Genomic DNA, 19300 nt, shown 5'->3' with positions numbered 1-19300 from the left:
ATTTATTAAGTTCAAAATAATTGTACATGGTAAAAATAATTCTCAGAATAAGGTAACAAAGCTGATTCAACATCACAAGTGGAGACTCTGAATAGATCATAATTAACTCATTCCTCAATAAAATGACTGACCTACAAATGTACAACTTGATTCTGCTCCCATCAGAGCCAATTGCAGTGTTACAACCGAAAAACTACAGCATTTGTGCCCTGACACAGTGTTCCCTTCTTGCCAACTAGATTGCTGCATCAGGGCACCATCAGCATATGCAATGAGAAGTTGGTGTCCACAGCATAGCAAAAAAGGGAGAAATACACCACACAAGTGCTCAATACAGGTCATTTTAAAGCACTGACTGTAACCTTTCCACTTCACCATCATCTTAAAAGGCTTTTATGGTGCTTTCCTGAGATGATGCTGTTCCCATTTACCGGTCATTGTTTCAGCCTCCCAGCACATGGTTTCTGGTTCTACTAAATGGTAGTTTCCCTGAGTTTAATGTGGCATGGTTCTCTCAAACCAGGTTCAAAGGCACAGCCTTCTACTAAGTATTAAAACTTCACCTTAAGATTTTTTAATTTCTGTATGCCATGCCTATAACTAGGAGAAGTAAGTGTGGTCAGAAGTTATGTTCTCTACATCTGTATTCTAGCAATATGACATTAGGCCAGTAGAGACCAAAATAATTCATTCTTATCCCAGATATAGAATCCTTTGCTCCCTGAGCCAAGCTGTCTAGTACATAGGTATTTCCCAATGCAACCAGATGCATGAATACAAACGTATGTGCACATCTGGATTTGATATCTGAAGGTTTAATCAATAATTACCAACATCTACGTTAGGGCTCCGGATAGAGGTTAGAATAGTAAAGTTTTACGCTGGTGGGACAGAGAAAGGGGCAGATGTAATGGTCAACGCTCAGACTTGAAAATGGGAACTGCATCAGTTGTAGTACTTTGGGGAATTTAAACACTATGCATTATGCTATCTGACAGTCATACAGGGAACAGAGACAAGGAAGTACTCTCCAACACGTTAATGGGCCCTGCTCCAAGAGAGAATGATTATTCAGAACGACAGGGAGTAAAACCTAGGAACTGCCAGAGAGCAGCAGACACATAGCCCACCTAGCCCAGTGTTCCAGCTCCAATAGAAGCCAGCACCAGATGCTTCAGAGAAAGATGAAAGAAACCCCACAGTGGGCAGATGGGAGATAGTCTGCTCCCCACATCAGGTCTCATTTCTTGGTCTCGAATAGTTAGAGATTGGCTTAAGCCCTGAACCATGTTTAAAATCCCTTTCCAACACTGTTTTTATTAGTGTTAACTCCTATAATGCTGCATATTCTTGTTATCCATATAAAACTGTCCAATCCCTCTTTGGGCCTTGATAAACTGCGGGCCTCAACAACTCTGCTATATACTGAGCAGACACCTTCAATGAAACATCTACTATGACACCCATGTCCCTTTTCTGAGTTGATACAGTTAAACTACCAGTATATTTCACAGACTTCTAAATGTTACCCTCCATCGTGTATTACTTTGCATTTATCCACATTGGCTTTTATTTCACATTGTGTTGCCTTTTCACCTAGCTTGGTTAGGTCTCTCTGAAGTTCCACACTGCTCGTCACTAACAAATAACTGTGTCATCTGCAAATAGTGCTACTTCAGTAATCACTCCCCCTTCCCAGATTAGAAACAAAGAGTACATCCAAAAAACCTACATTAAAATGCCACTAAGGGTACAAAGTCAAGCACTCAAGTTAGGAAATGCCAGTATTAAGGTTTCCATTGGAACCCTAGTTCATCCCCTTGTGTGTATGCATGATGATACAGTCTGTAATTACATGAGCCCAATAATATATTTTCTACAGGACCCTGCCTCGTTTAATCTCCCCTCCCTCCTGTTATATCACGTCCCCATATGCTGCTGCCTCCGCCCTGCATATTTTCCCCTACCTCCTCACCCTTGTTCCTTAATTCTCTGCCAGTCAAGCAGCTTGCTCCATATATTTATGCCTGCATCTGTAATTTTCACTCCATGAATCTGAAGAAGTGGGGGGGTTTTACCCACAAAAGCTTATGCCCAAATAAATCTGTTAGTCTTTAAGGTGCCACCGGACTCCTCGTGTGTTTTTGTAAACTTTAAGAAGACTCCACTGAGCATGTGCAAACTGAGATTTTCCAAAAGCTTACAACTTGGTCAAATTAGGGTGAATTTCAGAGGAACAATAAAAGGCACATTCCTGACACCTTGTCAAATTTTGAGCCTTTGCTCTGAAGCCTGGAGGCAATAGAGCTGCTCAATGAAGCAGCTGTAAGAACTTTAACTTGGATAAATTAATGCGTTTTCCCCAAACCTCATTCTCAGGAACAGCTGAACCATTCTAGCTAAAACTCTCCAAAATAACGCAACCTTAGGCAAATGCTCAGCATAGAAAATTTCAGCCCAAGATTCCAAGTGAAATCTTGGAAAAAAAGTGTTGGGGGAATGTTAACTATAGGCACACTACCTGCACCACCTGCAAAATTAAACACTGGACCCAGTATGGAACCTAGAGTCATGCCACTGTCAACCTTTCATCATGAAGAAAACTGGCCATTTATTCCTACTCTTTGTTTTGTGTCTGGATCAAAAACCAGCCAGGAGAGAATTCTTTGCCTCTTCCCCGATGACTAATTTAGTGGCTCATGTGGGACACTATCAAAGGCCTTTCAACAATCTAAATAAATCTGTATCAACAATAGAGGTCCCACCCCACAGTCTGACAGCCTCTGTGCTATTGAGAAGGATGAAAGTCTCAAGGAAAGAACATCAAGCTGAAGCAGAGGGAAGTGATCCCATAGTTGGGACCCTCCTACCAGCTGATCTCATGGTATCCTCTCACACTGAGGAGGCCTCTCTGGGGGAGGGGATCCCTGATATTAGGAAGAAACAAGTAATAGCAATGGTGGATTCAATATTAGAAATATAGACAGTTGGGTTTGTGCGTGGATGAGACAATGGTGTTGGAATTTTGATTTATCTGGAACTAGGGAACTTTGGGGGAAAGGAGGTGCTTATATGGGAAGGATGGGCCCACCTAAACCAAAACAGAACCAGATTGCTGGCATGTAAAATTTAAAAGGTCGTAAATGACTTTTTAAACGAAGGCTGGGGGAAAGCTGACAGGTGTGAAGGAGCACACGGTGCAACACATACCTTAAGGGAGGATTTATTGAATATGCTACTCTATATCCTAGGAAAGAGAAGAGAAGTTGATAAAGTACAGATCACTGAAAATAAAAAACAAACACTCAAACGGAAAAGACTGCCATTCAATTGCAGCACAAGACGACAGACAACTAAATATTAGCATAAGTGCTTGCAAACAAATGCTAAAAGTCTAAATACTAAGATGGGTGAATTTGAGTGCCTGGAATAAAATGAAGATATTGATGTAATAGGCATCACAGAAACTTGGTGGGAATGATGGTAATCAATGAGACACGGTAATACTAAGATACAAAATATACAGCGATGAGAGCAGGTCACGTTGGTGAGAGAGATGCACTATATGTGAAAGAAAGCATATTGTGAAAGGTAGTAAAAATCTTATATGAATCAAGCGGTATCATGGAATCTCAATGAATAGAAATTCCATGCTTGAATAAGAAGAGGATAGCAGTAAGAATATACTATCTACCACATGCCCAGAATCACGACTGTCATTGTGAAATGCTCAAGGAAATTGGAGAGGCTACAAAAACAAAAAATGCAATATCACCAGGAGATTTCAACTATCCCCTACTGACTGGGAACATGTCATCTCAGGACAGGATGCAGAAATAACATTTCTAGACACCATTAAAGACAGCTTCTTGGAGCAGCTAGTCCTGGGTCCCATAAAGGGAGAGGCAAGTCTTCATTTCGTTCTAAGTGGCGCACAGGATCTAGTCCAAGAGGTAAATGTAGTTGAATTGCTCCATAATAGCTACCATAACGTAATTAAATTGAACATCATTGTCGGGGAGAAAATACCAAAGAAACCCACCACAAGTAGCATTTAACTTCAAAAAAGGCAACTAAACAAAGACAAGGAAGCTAGTTATATTGAAATTAAAAGGAATAGCCACAAGAGTGATAAGCCTGCAGGCTGCACGGAAACTTTAAAAAAAATATCATCACAGAGGCACCAACTATGTGTGTACCCCAAATAAAAGAAAATAAAAAAAAACTACACACACACACAAAGAGGCCCAAAAAGTGCCACCCCATGGTTACACAGAGTAAAAGAGGTGGTTAGAGACAAAAAGCATCCTTTAAAAATTGGAAGTCAAATCCTACTGCGGAAAATAGAAAGGCGCATACACTGTGGCAAGTCAAGAGTAAAAGCATAATCAGGCAGGCCAAAAAGAATTTGAAGAGCAATTCACAAACTACAGAAAAACTAACAGAAAAAAAAATTAAAAATGTTAAGTACATAAGAAGCAGAACACCTGCCAAACAACCAGAGGGACCACTGGTTGGATCAATGTGCTAAAGAAGCACTCAAGGAAGGCCAGGCCATTGTGGAGAAGCTAAACGAATACAGTAACTCCTCACTTAACGTTGTAGTTATGTTCCTGAAAAATGCGACTTTAAGCGAAACAATGTTAAGCGAATCCAATTTCTCCATAAGAATGAATGTAAATAGGGGGAGTTAGGTTCCAGGGAAATTTTATATCACACACACACACACACACACACACACACACACACACACACACACACACACAAAGTTTTAAACAAATAATTTAATACTGTACACAGCAATGATGATTGTGAAGCTTGGTTGAGGTAGTGAAGTTAGAGGGTGGAAGAAGAGGGTGGGATATTTCCCAGGGAATGCCTTACTGCTAAATGATGAACTAGCATTCGGCTGAGCCCTCAACGGTTAACACGTTGTTAATGTAGCCTCACACTCTACAAGGCAGCACGAATGGAGGGAGGGGAGACAGCATGGCAAACAGAGACACACACTCTGTGAGAGAGAGAGAGAGAGATTGATTTGCATTGCCCCTTTAAGTACGCTGACACCACTCTAAGTACCTTGCCTTTTTAAGTAGATCAGCAAGTTGAGACAGCAGCTGCGGCCAGCAAGCCCCCTCCATCCTGAGCCTTGTCGTGTCCCCACCCTGCTCTATATGGAGAAGAGGTAAGCAGGGGCAGGAGCAGGGTGCAGGGGGACACCCTGACATTAGCCCACCTCTTCCCCCCCGGCACAGCAAGCAGGAGGCTCCCGGGAGCAGCTCCAAGGCAGAGGGCAGGAGGGACAGCTGAACTGCTGGCAACTGATAGCCTGCTGGGCAGCTGCCACACAGAGAACTTAGGAGAGTGGGGAGCTGATGGGGGGCTGCCGGTCCACCCTGGTTCCAAGCCCCCACCAGATATCTGCAACGGGCTGCTCTTCCTGCAAGCAGTGGACAAAGCAGGCAGCTGCCAAAGGGAGCATTGCGCAACTTTAAATAAGCATGTTCCCTAATTGATAGCAACGTAACAATGAAACAACGTTAGCCGGTACAACTTTAAGTGAGGAGTTACTATACTTTCCATCAGTATTCACTGAAGAGGATGAGGGGGAGATTCCCACACCAGAGCCAGTCTTTTTAGGTGACAAATCTGAGGAACTGCCCCTTATTGAGTCAGTAAAGGTGGTTTTGGAACAAACTGATAAATTAAACAGTAATAAGTCACCTGAACCGGACCCAGGCCTGGTCCCTGTGGGACCCCACTTGATAAACCCTTCCAGCTTGACTGTGCGCCACTGATAACTACTCTCTCTGGGAACCATTTCCCAACCAGTTATGCACCCACCTTATGTTCTTAACTGGTTCTCCTTTATCCACTACTTCACTCATATATTCAAATAATTCTATCATATTAGTCAAATATGATTTTCCTTTGCAGAAACCATGCTAATTAGACCCAATGCTATTGTGATTTTCTAGGTGACTTCTTATTCTATTTTTAAGTATTGTTTCAACCAATTTGTCAGGTAATAGTTAAGACTTTCTGTGGTCTGCAATTCCTCATATCACTCCTAGGCCAAGTCTACACTACCTCTGACTTCAGTACAACTTACATTCCTCAGGAGTGAGCGTAAGCCATCCCCCAGAGCGACGTAAGTTACACTGACTATGCTCCGCTGTGGACAGCACTATTTTTGGCAGGACAGCTTCTCCCGCCAACATAGCTACCACCTCTTGCGGAGATGGATTTATTATGCCAACAGGAGAGCTCTCTCCCATCAGCAGCAGACACACTACAGCGGCGCAACTGTGCCAATGTAGCGCTTCTAGTGTAGACCAGCTCCTAGAGTTTTTTATAGCTATAGGTGCAACATTTGCTATTCTCCAGTCCTCTGGAACAGTAAGTGTAGAGTACAGACCCTTTGAAGAGCTCCATGATATTCACTGATTTTTTTTGTCTCTGAGATTTGTGCAGTCAGTTTAAGGCTAACCCTTTACACAAATTCAAAGATTTCTTTGAGATGAGCACAAGGTATTTGAAACACACATGCAAATTAGAAACAACAAGGAGTCTGGTGACACCTTAAAGACTAACAGATTTATTTGGGCATAAGCTTTCGTGGGTAAAAACCTCACTTCTTCGGATGCATAGAGTGAAAGTTACAGATGCAGGCATTATATACTGACACATGGAGAGCAGGGAGTTACTTCGCAAGTGGAGAACCAGTGTTGACAGGGCCAATTCAATCAGGGTGGATGTAGTCCACTCCCAATAATAGATGAGGAGGTGTCAATTCCAAGAGAGGAAAAGCTTATGCCCAAATAAATCTGTTAGTCTTTAAGGTGCCACCAGACTCCTTGTTGTTTTTGTAGATACAGACTAACACGGCTACCCCCTGATACTTGACAACATGCAAATTAGGAGGAAATTAAAAGTTGTTCATGGGATAGAAGGGATAATTTAATCCAATATGTTGTACACATAATATGGTGATGTTTCAATCTAACTAAGTTTACATTCACCTTAACAATTTTTAGGGATTTTTTTTTATTTTCTATAATAAAGTTTTACTCAAAGACAACCTGAGTTGCATTCAGTGACTTAGCAGACAGCAGCTCTGCCTGGTGCCCCAGAGAAAAGCAATCAACTCTGACTCTGAGGCGACTGAGTCAGGAAAAGGATAATGATCTAAGCAATGGGACAAATGCAAGGCAAATGTGGGGAACCCGCCCAGGGCAGATGAAATTCAGTGTTGATAAGGAATAATCTGAGTTCCTCATACCCTTAACTGAGTTCTAAATAATTAACTGCATCAGCTCTGGAGAATGACCTGGGCATCATTGCAGACAGCACAACGAAAACCTCTGGTCAATGTGCAACAGCAGTCAGAAAAATAAATAGGTGTTAGGGTTCATAAGGAATGGCATGGAGAATACTATGGAAAAATATTGTCTCGTTACATGAATCAATCATTTGTCCTCACCTGAAATGAGGTGATGGGGCATGGAAAAACCTCATCTATTAATTGATATTGAAAAGATTGGAACTCTTTACACCTTAGAGAGGGGACATGATACAAGTTTACAAAATAACGAATACCATAGGGATTGCGGCTCAGAAACTTCTCTTCACCCTCTCTCATAATAAAAGGACAAGGAAATTGAAAGGAATTGAAACTGAAAGATGGCAAATTCGAAACCAATAAAAGGAGATACTTTTTCACACAATGAGTAATTGGACTATTGCATTCTGTGCCTCAAGAGATCACTGAGACAAAGAGCTTAGCGGGATACACAAAGGATGAAACATTTATATGGATAACAAAAATAGCTACAGTTTTGGAAGGTCATGCTTCATGGCATAAGCCAGCCCATAACTACTGGGGATAGAAGGAATTTTTCCCTGGGGCAGGTTATCCCATAACTGCCAAGTGCAGAGTTTCTTGCACCTTCTTCTGAAGCATCTAGTACTGGCCACTGTTGGATACAGGACAATGGACTAGATGGACCTTGAGTCTGATCCAGTCTGGCAATTCCTGTTAGTAAACATAAAAGGGAATACAATTTGATTGATTTTAAAAAAAACGATGTTCCAAATGGAACAAAATGGCCAGAAACTGAGCTGAGGGGAAAAAAAAGATCTGTGGGAAAATCAAATATACTGTGCAATGAAAATACAGGCATTTAATACTGTAACTCTTACTTGAGTTCCTTCCAAATTCAAACACTTTAAGAAGTGTCACCTGGTAATATTTATCTCTGGTAATAGATCTACGGTGTATGACTGGTGCCACATTTAGATTTCTATGAAAACAAAAACCTCCCTTTATTTAGCATAATAAGACCCTCCCCCCTCCATGAAACTGAATTTTTACTTTTTCATTGGCGACATCAGCCAGCTCTACAAAGCTCTTCAGTTTGATTTCGAAGTCGTTCATCAGCTTCCACTGATCTCCTTCAATTCCTACTCCAACCTTTTTAACGGCTTCATCTTCAAGCAATCTTTTGAGTCCCTTGGGAAAACCTAAAACAGATTAAATCCAAATATAATCAACTATATGGCAAAAGCTGCCAGATTTTAATTTCATATAGAAATAGGTAGAATCCTATCAAGGATAAATTTGGGCAATCTACCTTTTTTATAGTAATAGCCAAATGGTCACTACATCTGTATCTATAAAGCAGTCAACTTAGCCATCAAACAAGTGCATGTGATTTCTAGTATGGCACTTTAATGCCAAGGCAGGCCAGTCAGTTTATATTTTGTGCTAGCTGGAACTCCAACTGGTTGTAGTATAATTTCATCTGGAGGCAAGCAACACTGAAATTATGCAAACGTTTGGGTTTTTTTTCCTTATGGAAACAGATCAAAAAATGACTTCCAATCCAATATTTACTTCTAAATGCCTCATTCACCAGCATGAATGGCAATCAGCAAAAAACAGGAAACTGCTTTTGGAAAATAATTTCTGATCCATATAGCTGAATGATCACTAAAATTGAATGTGTTATTTCAATATTTTTCACATATTTACTCCCAAATTATTACACTGTATGCAGTTTTATGTTAACTTAAAACACAGGCAACCAGACACCCAGGGACCCATTAGGAAAATAAATTTCGGTACACTACTAATATAAGAGTACTGTTCAAAGCACTTGGAAAAAAACACAGTTAGGAAAGTAGATTTCCCTGGAAACTCAGGTGGGTTGGAATAGCATACTAAAAGCAACTTAACCAAAAAACAAGCCAAGCAGAAGCGTTGCCGCCATCAGAGTACTCTGAGAAAGACTTGATATTTGGGAGAAATCTGATACCAGGAGTAGGTCCTGCAGTGGTTGCCCAGTGGGGACAGCAAACTCTAAACAAATGGGGCAGGATCTTTAGAAGTACTGTACACCAACAGCTCCCAGTGACTCCAAGCAGGAGAAAGAACTGAGATGCATTTTTCACTGACAATCTAAATATAAATGAGTTGTGAGCAATTATATTCCTTCCTACAGCATTTGCCCAGACACAAGAATATGTGTCTCTCGGGCAAGGTCCTTTGCTATAAGTGCCAGTAACAATTACTGAAGGCAATGGGAGCTGTGGTTGCCTCCTCCCAAGATACAATTCATCATGTGCAAAGACCACTCCAAATATAGACACACCATCCTTTGGAAGGAGAGACCATCACCCACCCACAAAATTACACCCATGAAGAGCTTTTGCATTGTAGTGCCAAGTCCAAGATGTACACTGGGTTAGGACCAGACTAGTGTGGGTGGTAGGCCAACAAAGCAAGCCTGGAGTAAACCGAGAACTTAGATAAACTCTGAAAGGCCAAAAATGTGTAACTCAGATTCTCATATTTAAGTTTGAAATCATTCAGTGTCACAGAGCATTCTTTTGCACTTTTGACACAGAGTAACACATGCAAGAGAAAAACAGTAATATCTGTATTCCTCAGTATGGGTTCAAGAGCTAGAGTTCTCACACAGCATACAGAGTTCATGCTTTGGTGCTCTAAAATCCTGAATTTCCATCAAGTGGATCTCATAACAATACTGAGTCATAGAATATTTTTGAAGGTTATAGGGACTGATAGGTAAATGGCACAGACTAAAACATTCAAGCTTGGTTTACTACAGTTCAGCACCTGAATCAGGCTTTACGTATTTAAACAGAAGTGGCCCATTCTCCACCAGATTTGTGGGTGCTTTGTATTCTGGACATCTTACCTAGGAACCTAATTATGATTTAAGGCCTGACTTCACGAACCCACATTTGACTATTCTGGCCATAATCTTTAAAGCCCTAAACCCCTTATAAATCTGCACCCAAATATATTCACACCTAGAAACTTGCTCAATTTCTACTGTCCAAACTTGAGCTTTGCACTAGCTTGATAAGTATTTGCAGACTCAACATTTCACCATGTGTGTATGCCTACATTTTATGATACAATCTTGGTACTTGTATGGTCCCCATTCTGAACAGACTCCAAAGTTTATGTTGGATTATTGTTCGTGGACCAGAGTTTATATTTAGGACTCTATACTCCCCTCAATTCACAAGGCATCTCCTACTGATATGAGTGGAAGGTTGGCAAAAAGATCCAGGATGTAACATACATCCCTTCAACTAGTAACTCAACTTTTATTTATCAGCATCCAATGTTCAATGTCATACCATTTATCATCACTCAGTGGGAAAATCTCTACCTTTAGGATCACCAGCATGTCTACCCTTGTTTCTCTTCTTCCTCTATCCTCCTTTCATTAACAACAAGGAGTCTGGTGGCACCTTAAAGACTAACAGATTTATTTGGGCATAAGCTTTCGTGGGTAAAAACCTCACTTCTTCAGTTGCATCTGAAGAAGTGAGGTTTTTACCCACGAAAGCTTATGCCCAAATAAATCTGTTAGTCTTTAAGGTGCCACCAGACTCCTTGTTGTTTTTGTAGATACAGAGTAACAAGGCTACCCCCTGATACTTGACCTCCTTTCACTGTTTCTCTCCCTCTTTCACGTCTTTGTACCTTTCTTCCATCTGAATTTCCTACCCTTCAACATCTCCCCACCACATTTGCTAAAATAAGCAATTAAATACAGACATTTAAAGTGTCATTATTAAACATTAGAGTGAACACCCCAATGAGAATAATGGCCCTTTTCACACAGATTCAGAACGTCTGCTGACACATGACAACAACATTGCATCAGTTTACTCTCTGTTCTTTTAGGTGGTTTCATTTACAACCACAAAAGCTTAGGTTCCACAGACACTGTACACACCAGGCTTGCCACAGATACATCAAGCAAGCTAGAACTAGTCTGCACAGCAGATATTTGATACCTCCCCTATAGGAATACAAGATAACACACAGATTTTAAGAACCAATAGCATTCTGACCACTCATAAGGTTTTTAACCAGTTGAGCCAAGGTAATAAGGGTTGTTGTCAGCAAAATATAGGCCTACAGTTTCATTTCTGTGGGGGGAGGGGGGGTGGGGAAAACCAAACAAATTATATTGGGCAAATGGTATGAATGTTTAATATTTTTTATTTTAGTAAAGATAGTTTTCCTGAATTCAAACCCTTCCTCAGGAGCACAAGAAAGTGACTGTATAAGTAAGCTGTGACAGTCGTCTTCAAAGAGAAATGAAAACATTAGCAGAGTAAATGAGAAGGAAACTTTCTTTCCTCCTTGTTTGGGAACAATGGGAGCTGCTGGATACTGAGCACTTTAGAAAATCTGGCCACTTCATTTAGGTGCCCACATGGGACCTTCTGGATACTAAACTCTTTTGAAAAAATCTAGCTTTTAAAATTGATTCAGCCATAATTTACAATGTTAATAACACCAATAAGGATTTTTTAATTAAATTAATTTTGTAGTAACGGTGTCACTTTCATGATATAAACGACCTATGTGAGCTGACAGAGACTACCATACCCACACAGAATTGCATAGTTGGATATATGCACTATAGTGGGGGTGGGTTTTCTCTATCAGCTGAAACAGGAAGTACTGTCTGCTTCTGGAGGCAAAAGCACAGATCAAGTAACCTGACACAGAGAGGCAATTCATGGCCATATGAACCAGAGCACAGAAAGAATGATACTTACCTGACATTGAAGAAATGTGAAACAAGTAGCATTTTTTCTCCGAGACACATATTTGGATTAGGGCGACTTTCCCTACTTTCCCTTTAGTATATGAGGGTGGCCATTCAATGTCAAATCCTATCACATCTCCACCAGATAGGTTTCTTCTGAAGAGAAAATAGGTTGATTAATTCCCATTTAGTAATTCTATTACACATATATCATCTATAACATATGACAACAGTATAGCTTACTTTAGAATGAACGACTAAAAAACTACTTCTCTCACTCCCTGTTCAGGGGCTGTTAGTAGAGTGGTAGTCAAACAGCCTCCACACTGATGGTGAAATTCACCCTACTACAAAGGGCTCACCTGACACCTTCCAAACAACGTACACCCTTAACTACAGGTCTTATGCAGTACAGACACCGGTTCGTTGGCCTGCTGTGCCACAATTAAATTCACTCCAAGGGAGAGAAAAACAGAAACTGGACACTCCTTCCTTAGATATATTTTTGGAAGTTCTTGCTCATAACTATTTTTCTCAATTTATTGATGATCTTATGTTAAGTTTGTCCCCCAAAATATTGTATGCACTATCCAAATCCAGAAACCAACAATTTGCATAATGAATTGATAATATATCTTTAGGCTCCAATCTGGCAGAGATTCAAACACATACTTTACACACTGTAGTCCTACTGAAATTATTGAAATCCATGGAGTTAGTCACAATGTGAAAAGTTACACACTTGTAGAGTACAGGATTTGCACTTTAAAGACTGCTGTCTCCAGACATGAAGTCTCACAAAAAGAGTACAAATGCAGAACTACATCCAGTCAGCTAAAGTTAAAAGTTTATTTCTAAATTTCCATTCACTGCAGATGTCATTCAGTAGCATTTATGGATAATTTTTAGTCCTAAGAAACTGTAATTTCACTTGGTGCTTGTAAACAATATGTAAAACCAGACAGAATTCTTCTACTTACACTAAAGAGAAGACATCTATTATAGACAGACATTTTCTATGGCTGAGTAGCTGACCCACTATGTGTATGAAAATTGCAAAACAGGTATAGATGTGCATGTGAAAAACACAAACCCTTCTGAGGTAGCAATAGACACACACACCAAGAAAACATGCAAGCTTTTACCTGATATCTTCTGACAGAAAGGAACAGTCACTGGCATCGTAGCTATAAACAACAGAGCCATGGAACTCTAAGAAAGGCAGGTCATTTTCCAGAACACTCCTCTGAATATGAGATTTCTGTTTAACAACATTTAGAAGAGGATCTGTTATAGGGCATATTTAGCCACATTGCAAACACATTCATTAGCAATACAACTTTCTTAAAGCCATAGTCCTGGCTACCAAAACAATTTCGGGATTGGTTTGTTACTGTAAAACTATTTAGCAGAACAGTTACAAACTTTAAAATAGACAGCTCATAGCACCACCCTTTATTAAAGACCCGGTCTTCACTTGCTTACAAATTTGCCAAACTTTAACCATTTGGGCTGAAATTTTCCACGCCAGGTGTCAGCCTTTTATTGACTTGTTTTTGTAAAACTTCAGAAATGATGAACTCTTTTGGCTGAGAACAAGACTAGGGAAAAATATGTTTTGTCCAGGTTAAAAATTTCTGGCACCCTTTTCTTCAAAATGCTGTAGCATCTCCATGCTTTGGAGCAGGAACCTGAAATCTGTCAGGAGATAGCTTTGGAGTCAGGGATGTGCCTTTTACCATCCCTGTAAAAATTAGCCCAATTTTGGCCAAGTTATAAACCTGTAACAAATTGCACATGCTCAGCTGAGACTTGTTAGGGCTTAGCAGATACACATTCACAAGTGGAGCAAATTAATGTCACACAGGCAACCTAAATTCTGGCATTTCCTAGCTTTGGAATGTTTGACTTTGCAACCTTAATAATGTTATTTTAATATAGTTTTTGTGGTGCAATACATGGACATATGAAATAATTTGTACAGTTCATTAAAATGAACAGAAAATTTCCTATCAATTTCCTTTCTGCAAGCAGCATCTCCCACAATTCTGGATGTCTGGGAAGTAGCAAGCAGTGATTAGACATAAGGAGGGGTATAAAACAAGAGTTTGGTAGAAAAGAAGTACCCCCCTTTTGAGTGAGCTCACCCAAAAGCCCTATATTATTTCTGGGCCATCACCCACAGCACCTTTCTGCCAAAGGAGACCACTGCAGAAGAAAGTCCATTCTATAGTGCTCAATGAAGGTGTTAGCTGCAGACCAACTGTTCACTTTTCAAATTCCAAAGGGGATGCATTTTCTCATTGCGCCTATGAGGTTGCTACAGATCTCGTGGAGCGCACTTTGATCTCTTCTGAGCTAGGAACCTCCAATGATTTGTAGGCTTCCACAATATATAGTCTAATCCACCTATCAATGGAGGACTTGGAAGCTCTAAATCCCTGCCATTTTGAGTGGAAGGACAAGAATAGAGAGCCCAATCTTCTTGTGGACTGTGTACACTTGAGATAGAGGAGGGAGGGATAGCTCAGTGGTTTGAGCATTGGCCTGCTAAAACCAGGGTTGTGAGTTCAATCCTTGAGGGGGCCACTTAGGGATCTGGGGCAAAATCAGTACTTGGTCCTGCTAGCGAAGGCAGGGGGCTGGACTCGATGACCTTTCAGGGTCCCTTCCAGCTCTAGGAGATAGATATAGATGTCAGAAGTGCCTTAAAAACCTCAGGTATGCCATGTCGTCTCTGTTTGCTGCTGTGGTTTTGGACAGAACAAAGGAAGCACAACCTCTTGGGAACCAAAGTAGTAGGAATTTACCTTAGTAAAAATAGATTCTGGTGTCCTGAACCCCACCTTGACCTCATGGAACATGCAGTAAAGGCTGCTGCATAGATAAGGCTGCCAGCTCCGACACTCGCCTGGAGGATGCAGCAGCTACTAAAACACGTCTTAATGGACAAATAAGAACACTGTAGTCAACGGTTTGAGCGGATGGCTTGTCAGGGCCCCCAAAACTAGCAGTAAATCCCATTTTGGGAAGAGTGGCTTGACTGCCGGACTGGCTAACCAGACTGCTCCAAGGAATCTGGCTACCTGTGGCTTGTCTGCCATGAGGAAACCTAAGCATGTTGTGAATAGCATGCTACTAAGAGCGGACACCGACGGGCAACTGTACTGGGCTGAAGACCTCTGTCTATGCCTTTTTGGAAGAAGTCCAGAATGGTTGGAATTCCAGGGTTTCTGGGATTTGCATTGGATTGGCGGGTGCGAGCTGCTCCCTCAACACTTCCCAACCCCAGGGCCTGATTCCACTGTTTTCCCTGGAAGAATCTGTGTCCCTTTGCTGGTACCTCTGCAAAGATGAGGAGCGAAAGGAGTGCCTCTGTCTGAAGGCTGATCCACAGACTCTACTGAGGGCAGTTAGTGGGGAAGGGAGAGACTGTGTGGATCTTGCCACATTGTCAGCCACCAACGTAGCCAACTTTTTCTCCAAAAAGGAGGGAAACTGTAAACTTGGCTGAGCATAGGACTTGCTCAGAGTGAGTATCCACCTTCCAGGGTCAGAGCCATAGGTGGTGCCTGGCTATTCAGCTAGAAGCCATGGCTTGGACTGACAGCCTGATCGTATCCACTGAGGCATCAGCTACAAATGCTGTTGTTAGGGAGATGCTCTTTAAAATGGAACCAAAGACAAGGTGATCTCTGGGCTTAAGGCCTTTGAGATCTTCCGTCCAGGAAAGAGATGCTCCAGCCAAACAGGGAACTGCCAAGGACGCTCGGAGGGTGGCAGAGGAGACTTCAAAGTCCTTTTGGAGAGTGGCTTCCATCTTTCTATCTATGGGATCCTTCGGGGAGATCTCCCCTCCTGAGGGAATAACCATATCCCTGGCGAGGGATGCTACTGCAGCGTCCACCTCTGATGTCTCAGCAGTAGAGGCCTTTGGCTCTTGCATGTTACAGACCCTGAGGTGGGGGGCTCTTGTGAATGTGCTTGCCCTTATCAGACTTATTCAATTCATCCCTAATCACTTCCTCAAAGGAGGAGTGAAGGGGGACCTAAGAGAGTTTGAGACAGAAGGCTGGGTGCAGTCTGGGCACAACTCCCCATCTGTTGAGCCTGGAAAGGCTGCATCACATACAGAGCACTGCTTGGATTTGACCCAGTGCTTTCCTGGCTGCCCTGTCATGCCTCTACAGGGGGAGAAGAGCAGGCAGGGAGACGCTGCAGTGGAGACTGAAGGAGGGTTAAACCTGAGGGATAACCAACCCAGGGAGGAAGAGGAGCACTGAAGAGGGAGAACACTGCTCCCCACTTCACAAAAACTGGGCAAAACAAGCGAAAACAGAAGAGTAAGGGTGGGAGAAACAGAAACTGCCACCGTTTGCTGCTGCAAAGGCAGAGTCTGGCAGCAAACAGCAGCAGAGAGGGCGTGACTAGAGCATGCAGCACCAAAAGGCTGATCTACCTCCACGAAGCTGCAGAGAGGAGCGTAGCCCAAACACCCAGGAGCATGTGAAACGTTGGGCTGCAGAAGAGTAATTTTTAAATTATTAGTCAGGTGCCCTGAAGATTAAAACTACCATATACATATTAAGTGTAATATCAATTGTAGTTGATATTTCATCTCATCTATACTTGGTTAACATTTTTATTTTGTTCCTTCTTATAAAGCTTATTATGTCTAAGACAGTGGCTCAGGCCTTGTCTTTGCTACACATTAACAGCACTAGGACGGGACTAAAAATTAGAGTAATCAAACAATGCTGGCTGTGACTATGTGGTCAGCGCAGATCAGGGTTTATCCTTAAACACCTGACACAATGCTGAACACAGCTTGTCCTTGGCAGCATCACGTTAGCGAATTCTACTCTGTACAGAACATACCATTTTGTACCGAAGACAAGCCATCAGTTATTTGGCAGCCAACATAACACACTACAGTAAGAAATACCCAGCTTTGGAAACAACCTTGAGTCAGACCCACAGGAGAAAAATAATCCATAGCACCTTCAAGGCAACACAATCTGGCCACATTGCATATCATGGACATAGTAGCATCTCCATAGTTATGGTTACATTCTAAAGCGGAAATAAAATTGTTCTCTGTAAATGTAGGTAGTAGCCTTTTGGTGTGAAATTTCAGTTTTTAGAGCCTTTGAATTTTCTTTTCAGTTTTGGTTAAGGGTTTTTTTTGGGGGGGGGGGGCGAGAGGAAGGGGGGAAGGGGTTGGTTTTCTTTTCTTTTTTTTTAAATAGAAAGGATTTATAATTTGGCTCTGGCTGAAATTTGTCCATAGCAGTGCATCCATCTCTTGATTGAGAGGTATATCCTGATAAGATCAGCTGCAACCTTTGGGGGTGAGGGGAACTGCATTTCAGATCTTTGTTGATAGTTATTGATCATAAGCAAAAAAATTTGTACATAACTATGTGCCACTTATATTCAGCTGCTGTCTTGTAACGTGCAGCTTCTGCTCATAACAGAGAAGTATTGGTTTTTGTTTGTTTGTTTTTTGTGTACATCTCCGGGGATATAAGGGTTCATGTGCACCAGAAACTGCTGATGCATGTAGTCTTCTCTGTAAGCAGCTGCATGTACTACTCCTGGGGGGATTCTGCACCACTGCGCATGTGCAGAATTTATGTCCCCCGCAGATTTCTTTGCTTCCCTGCAGAAAAATGACTTTCTGATGGGAAGCAAAGGGAAGCCACAAGAGCGGTCATGCAACCCCCCCTACCCCACCCACAGTGTGTTTTGTGGGCCCAGGCCAGCCGGCAGAGAGGTAAATCACTGTGGGGCAGGAGGCGGGACTGGAGAAGACCCAGCTGGTGGTTCCTACCCTGCACCAACTGAGCTGCTAGTCCCGGCTGGTTCCTCTTCTCTGCACAGCATCTGGGGCCAGGTCAGACCCACCCTCAGATTTCTCCCCCAGCTGCAGGAAGCTCTGCAAACTCTCTCCCCCTCCACTCCCCACTTCCTGCACCCATCGCTCCTCAGCTGCAGGGGGAGGGATCCCTGTACAGGGAGCTACTCCCCCATCCACCCAAGCCCCGTGTATCCAGGCCCTCCTGCTGAGCCTTGCCCCGCACACTCAGAACCCCCACGATGAGCCCCACTCCCCCTACACCTGGACCACCCCACCAACCCACCTGCACTCAGATCCCCACCCCACCGAGCCCCAACCAGCTGCACCTGGATCCCCACCCCACTGAGCCCCACTGCCCCAGCATCTGGGCCTCCCCTGAGGCCCCCACACCCATATCCCCTGCCGAGCTCTATCTCCCCCACACACCCGACCTCCCCCTCGCTGAGTCCCAACCACCTTCACCTGGACCCCCCTGCAGAGTCCCATTACCGTTGCACCCAGAACACCCCAATCCAGATCCCCTCTGCACCCAGATCCCCCACTGAGCCACCCGCACCCAGATTGCCCTCTCAACCCACACCTGGATCCCCCCACACTAAGCCCCTTCACACTTGGATCCTGCCTTGCTGAGCCTGCCTGTCCCCGCCTGGCACGGAGGGGCAGGGCCCTGGGATGTTTCTTGGACAAGTCCGGTCCTTGCGCTGTGTCAGGGTTGGGTGCAGCCTCACTGCTGAGTCCATGTCCCAGTGGGTGCTGCACAGTGATCTCCCACCTCTGTGCAGCCAGTGGCCTGTGCTCCCCAATGCTATGCTGGAGCCTCCAACAATTGACAAATAAAATTTGCAGAATTTTAAAATATTGTGCACAGAATTTTTAATTTTTTGGTACAGAATGCCCTCAGGAGTAATGTACACACTCCTTCTTCACAGATCCCATTGTAGTCTTTCCCTCCCCCGACTCTCTCAACCCATTGAGCCTTCATGCATCACCAAGACCCCTCTTAATAAAATGCGCCATACAGGAAGACTATGCAGGAAACAGGGTGTTAAACTTAGAAGTGGAAGGTAAGAAAAAGACAGTTTGGAAGACCCAAAACTAGATGCATGGCCTCACTGAACACTGACAAAAACCAATCTGGCTCACCTGTGCGTTAGCATTGCTAAAATAAATATCAGAGTTATAAGAATGTGTTGAGTTGTTTAGATTTTATGGAATGCTTGTAGGATGCTGTGTGTATTAATCCTACTCATAATACCATGTTATAAGGTAATGTTTGCTCTGTAACTATAAAAATGTTTGCAAAGACTGTAAATCCCCCACTATCCAGGGAGAAGCA

At 42.6% G+C, this 19300-nt stretch overlaps 1 protein-coding gene across 1 annotated transcript in view; it reads right to left on the bottom strand.

The window, feature by feature from the left end:
* The window catches only part of WRN (WRN RecQ like helicase), a 121142-nt gene that overhangs the window by 83462 nt on the left and 18380 nt on the right, over positions 1-19300 (bottom strand). The window contains exons 3-5 of the mRNA XM_065405267.1: positions 13250-13365; positions 12115-12257; positions 8375-8523 (exon numbers count right to left, since the gene is read on the bottom strand). Of these exons, the coding sequence (XP_065261339.1) occupies positions 8375-8523; positions 12115-12257; positions 13250-13365 (408 nt within the window). The remainder of the gene's footprint in view (positions 1-8374; positions 8524-12114; positions 12258-13249; positions 13366-19300) is intronic.

Source organism: Emys orbicularis, chromosome 5, assembly GCF_028017835.1.
Source record: "Emys orbicularis isolate rEmyOrb1 chromosome 5, rEmyOrb1.hap1, whole genome shotgun sequence".
Taxonomy (NCBI): domain Eukaryota; kingdom Metazoa; phylum Chordata; order Testudines; family Emydidae; genus Emys; species Emys orbicularis.
This window is presented reverse-complemented; position numbering and strand designations above follow the sequence as displayed.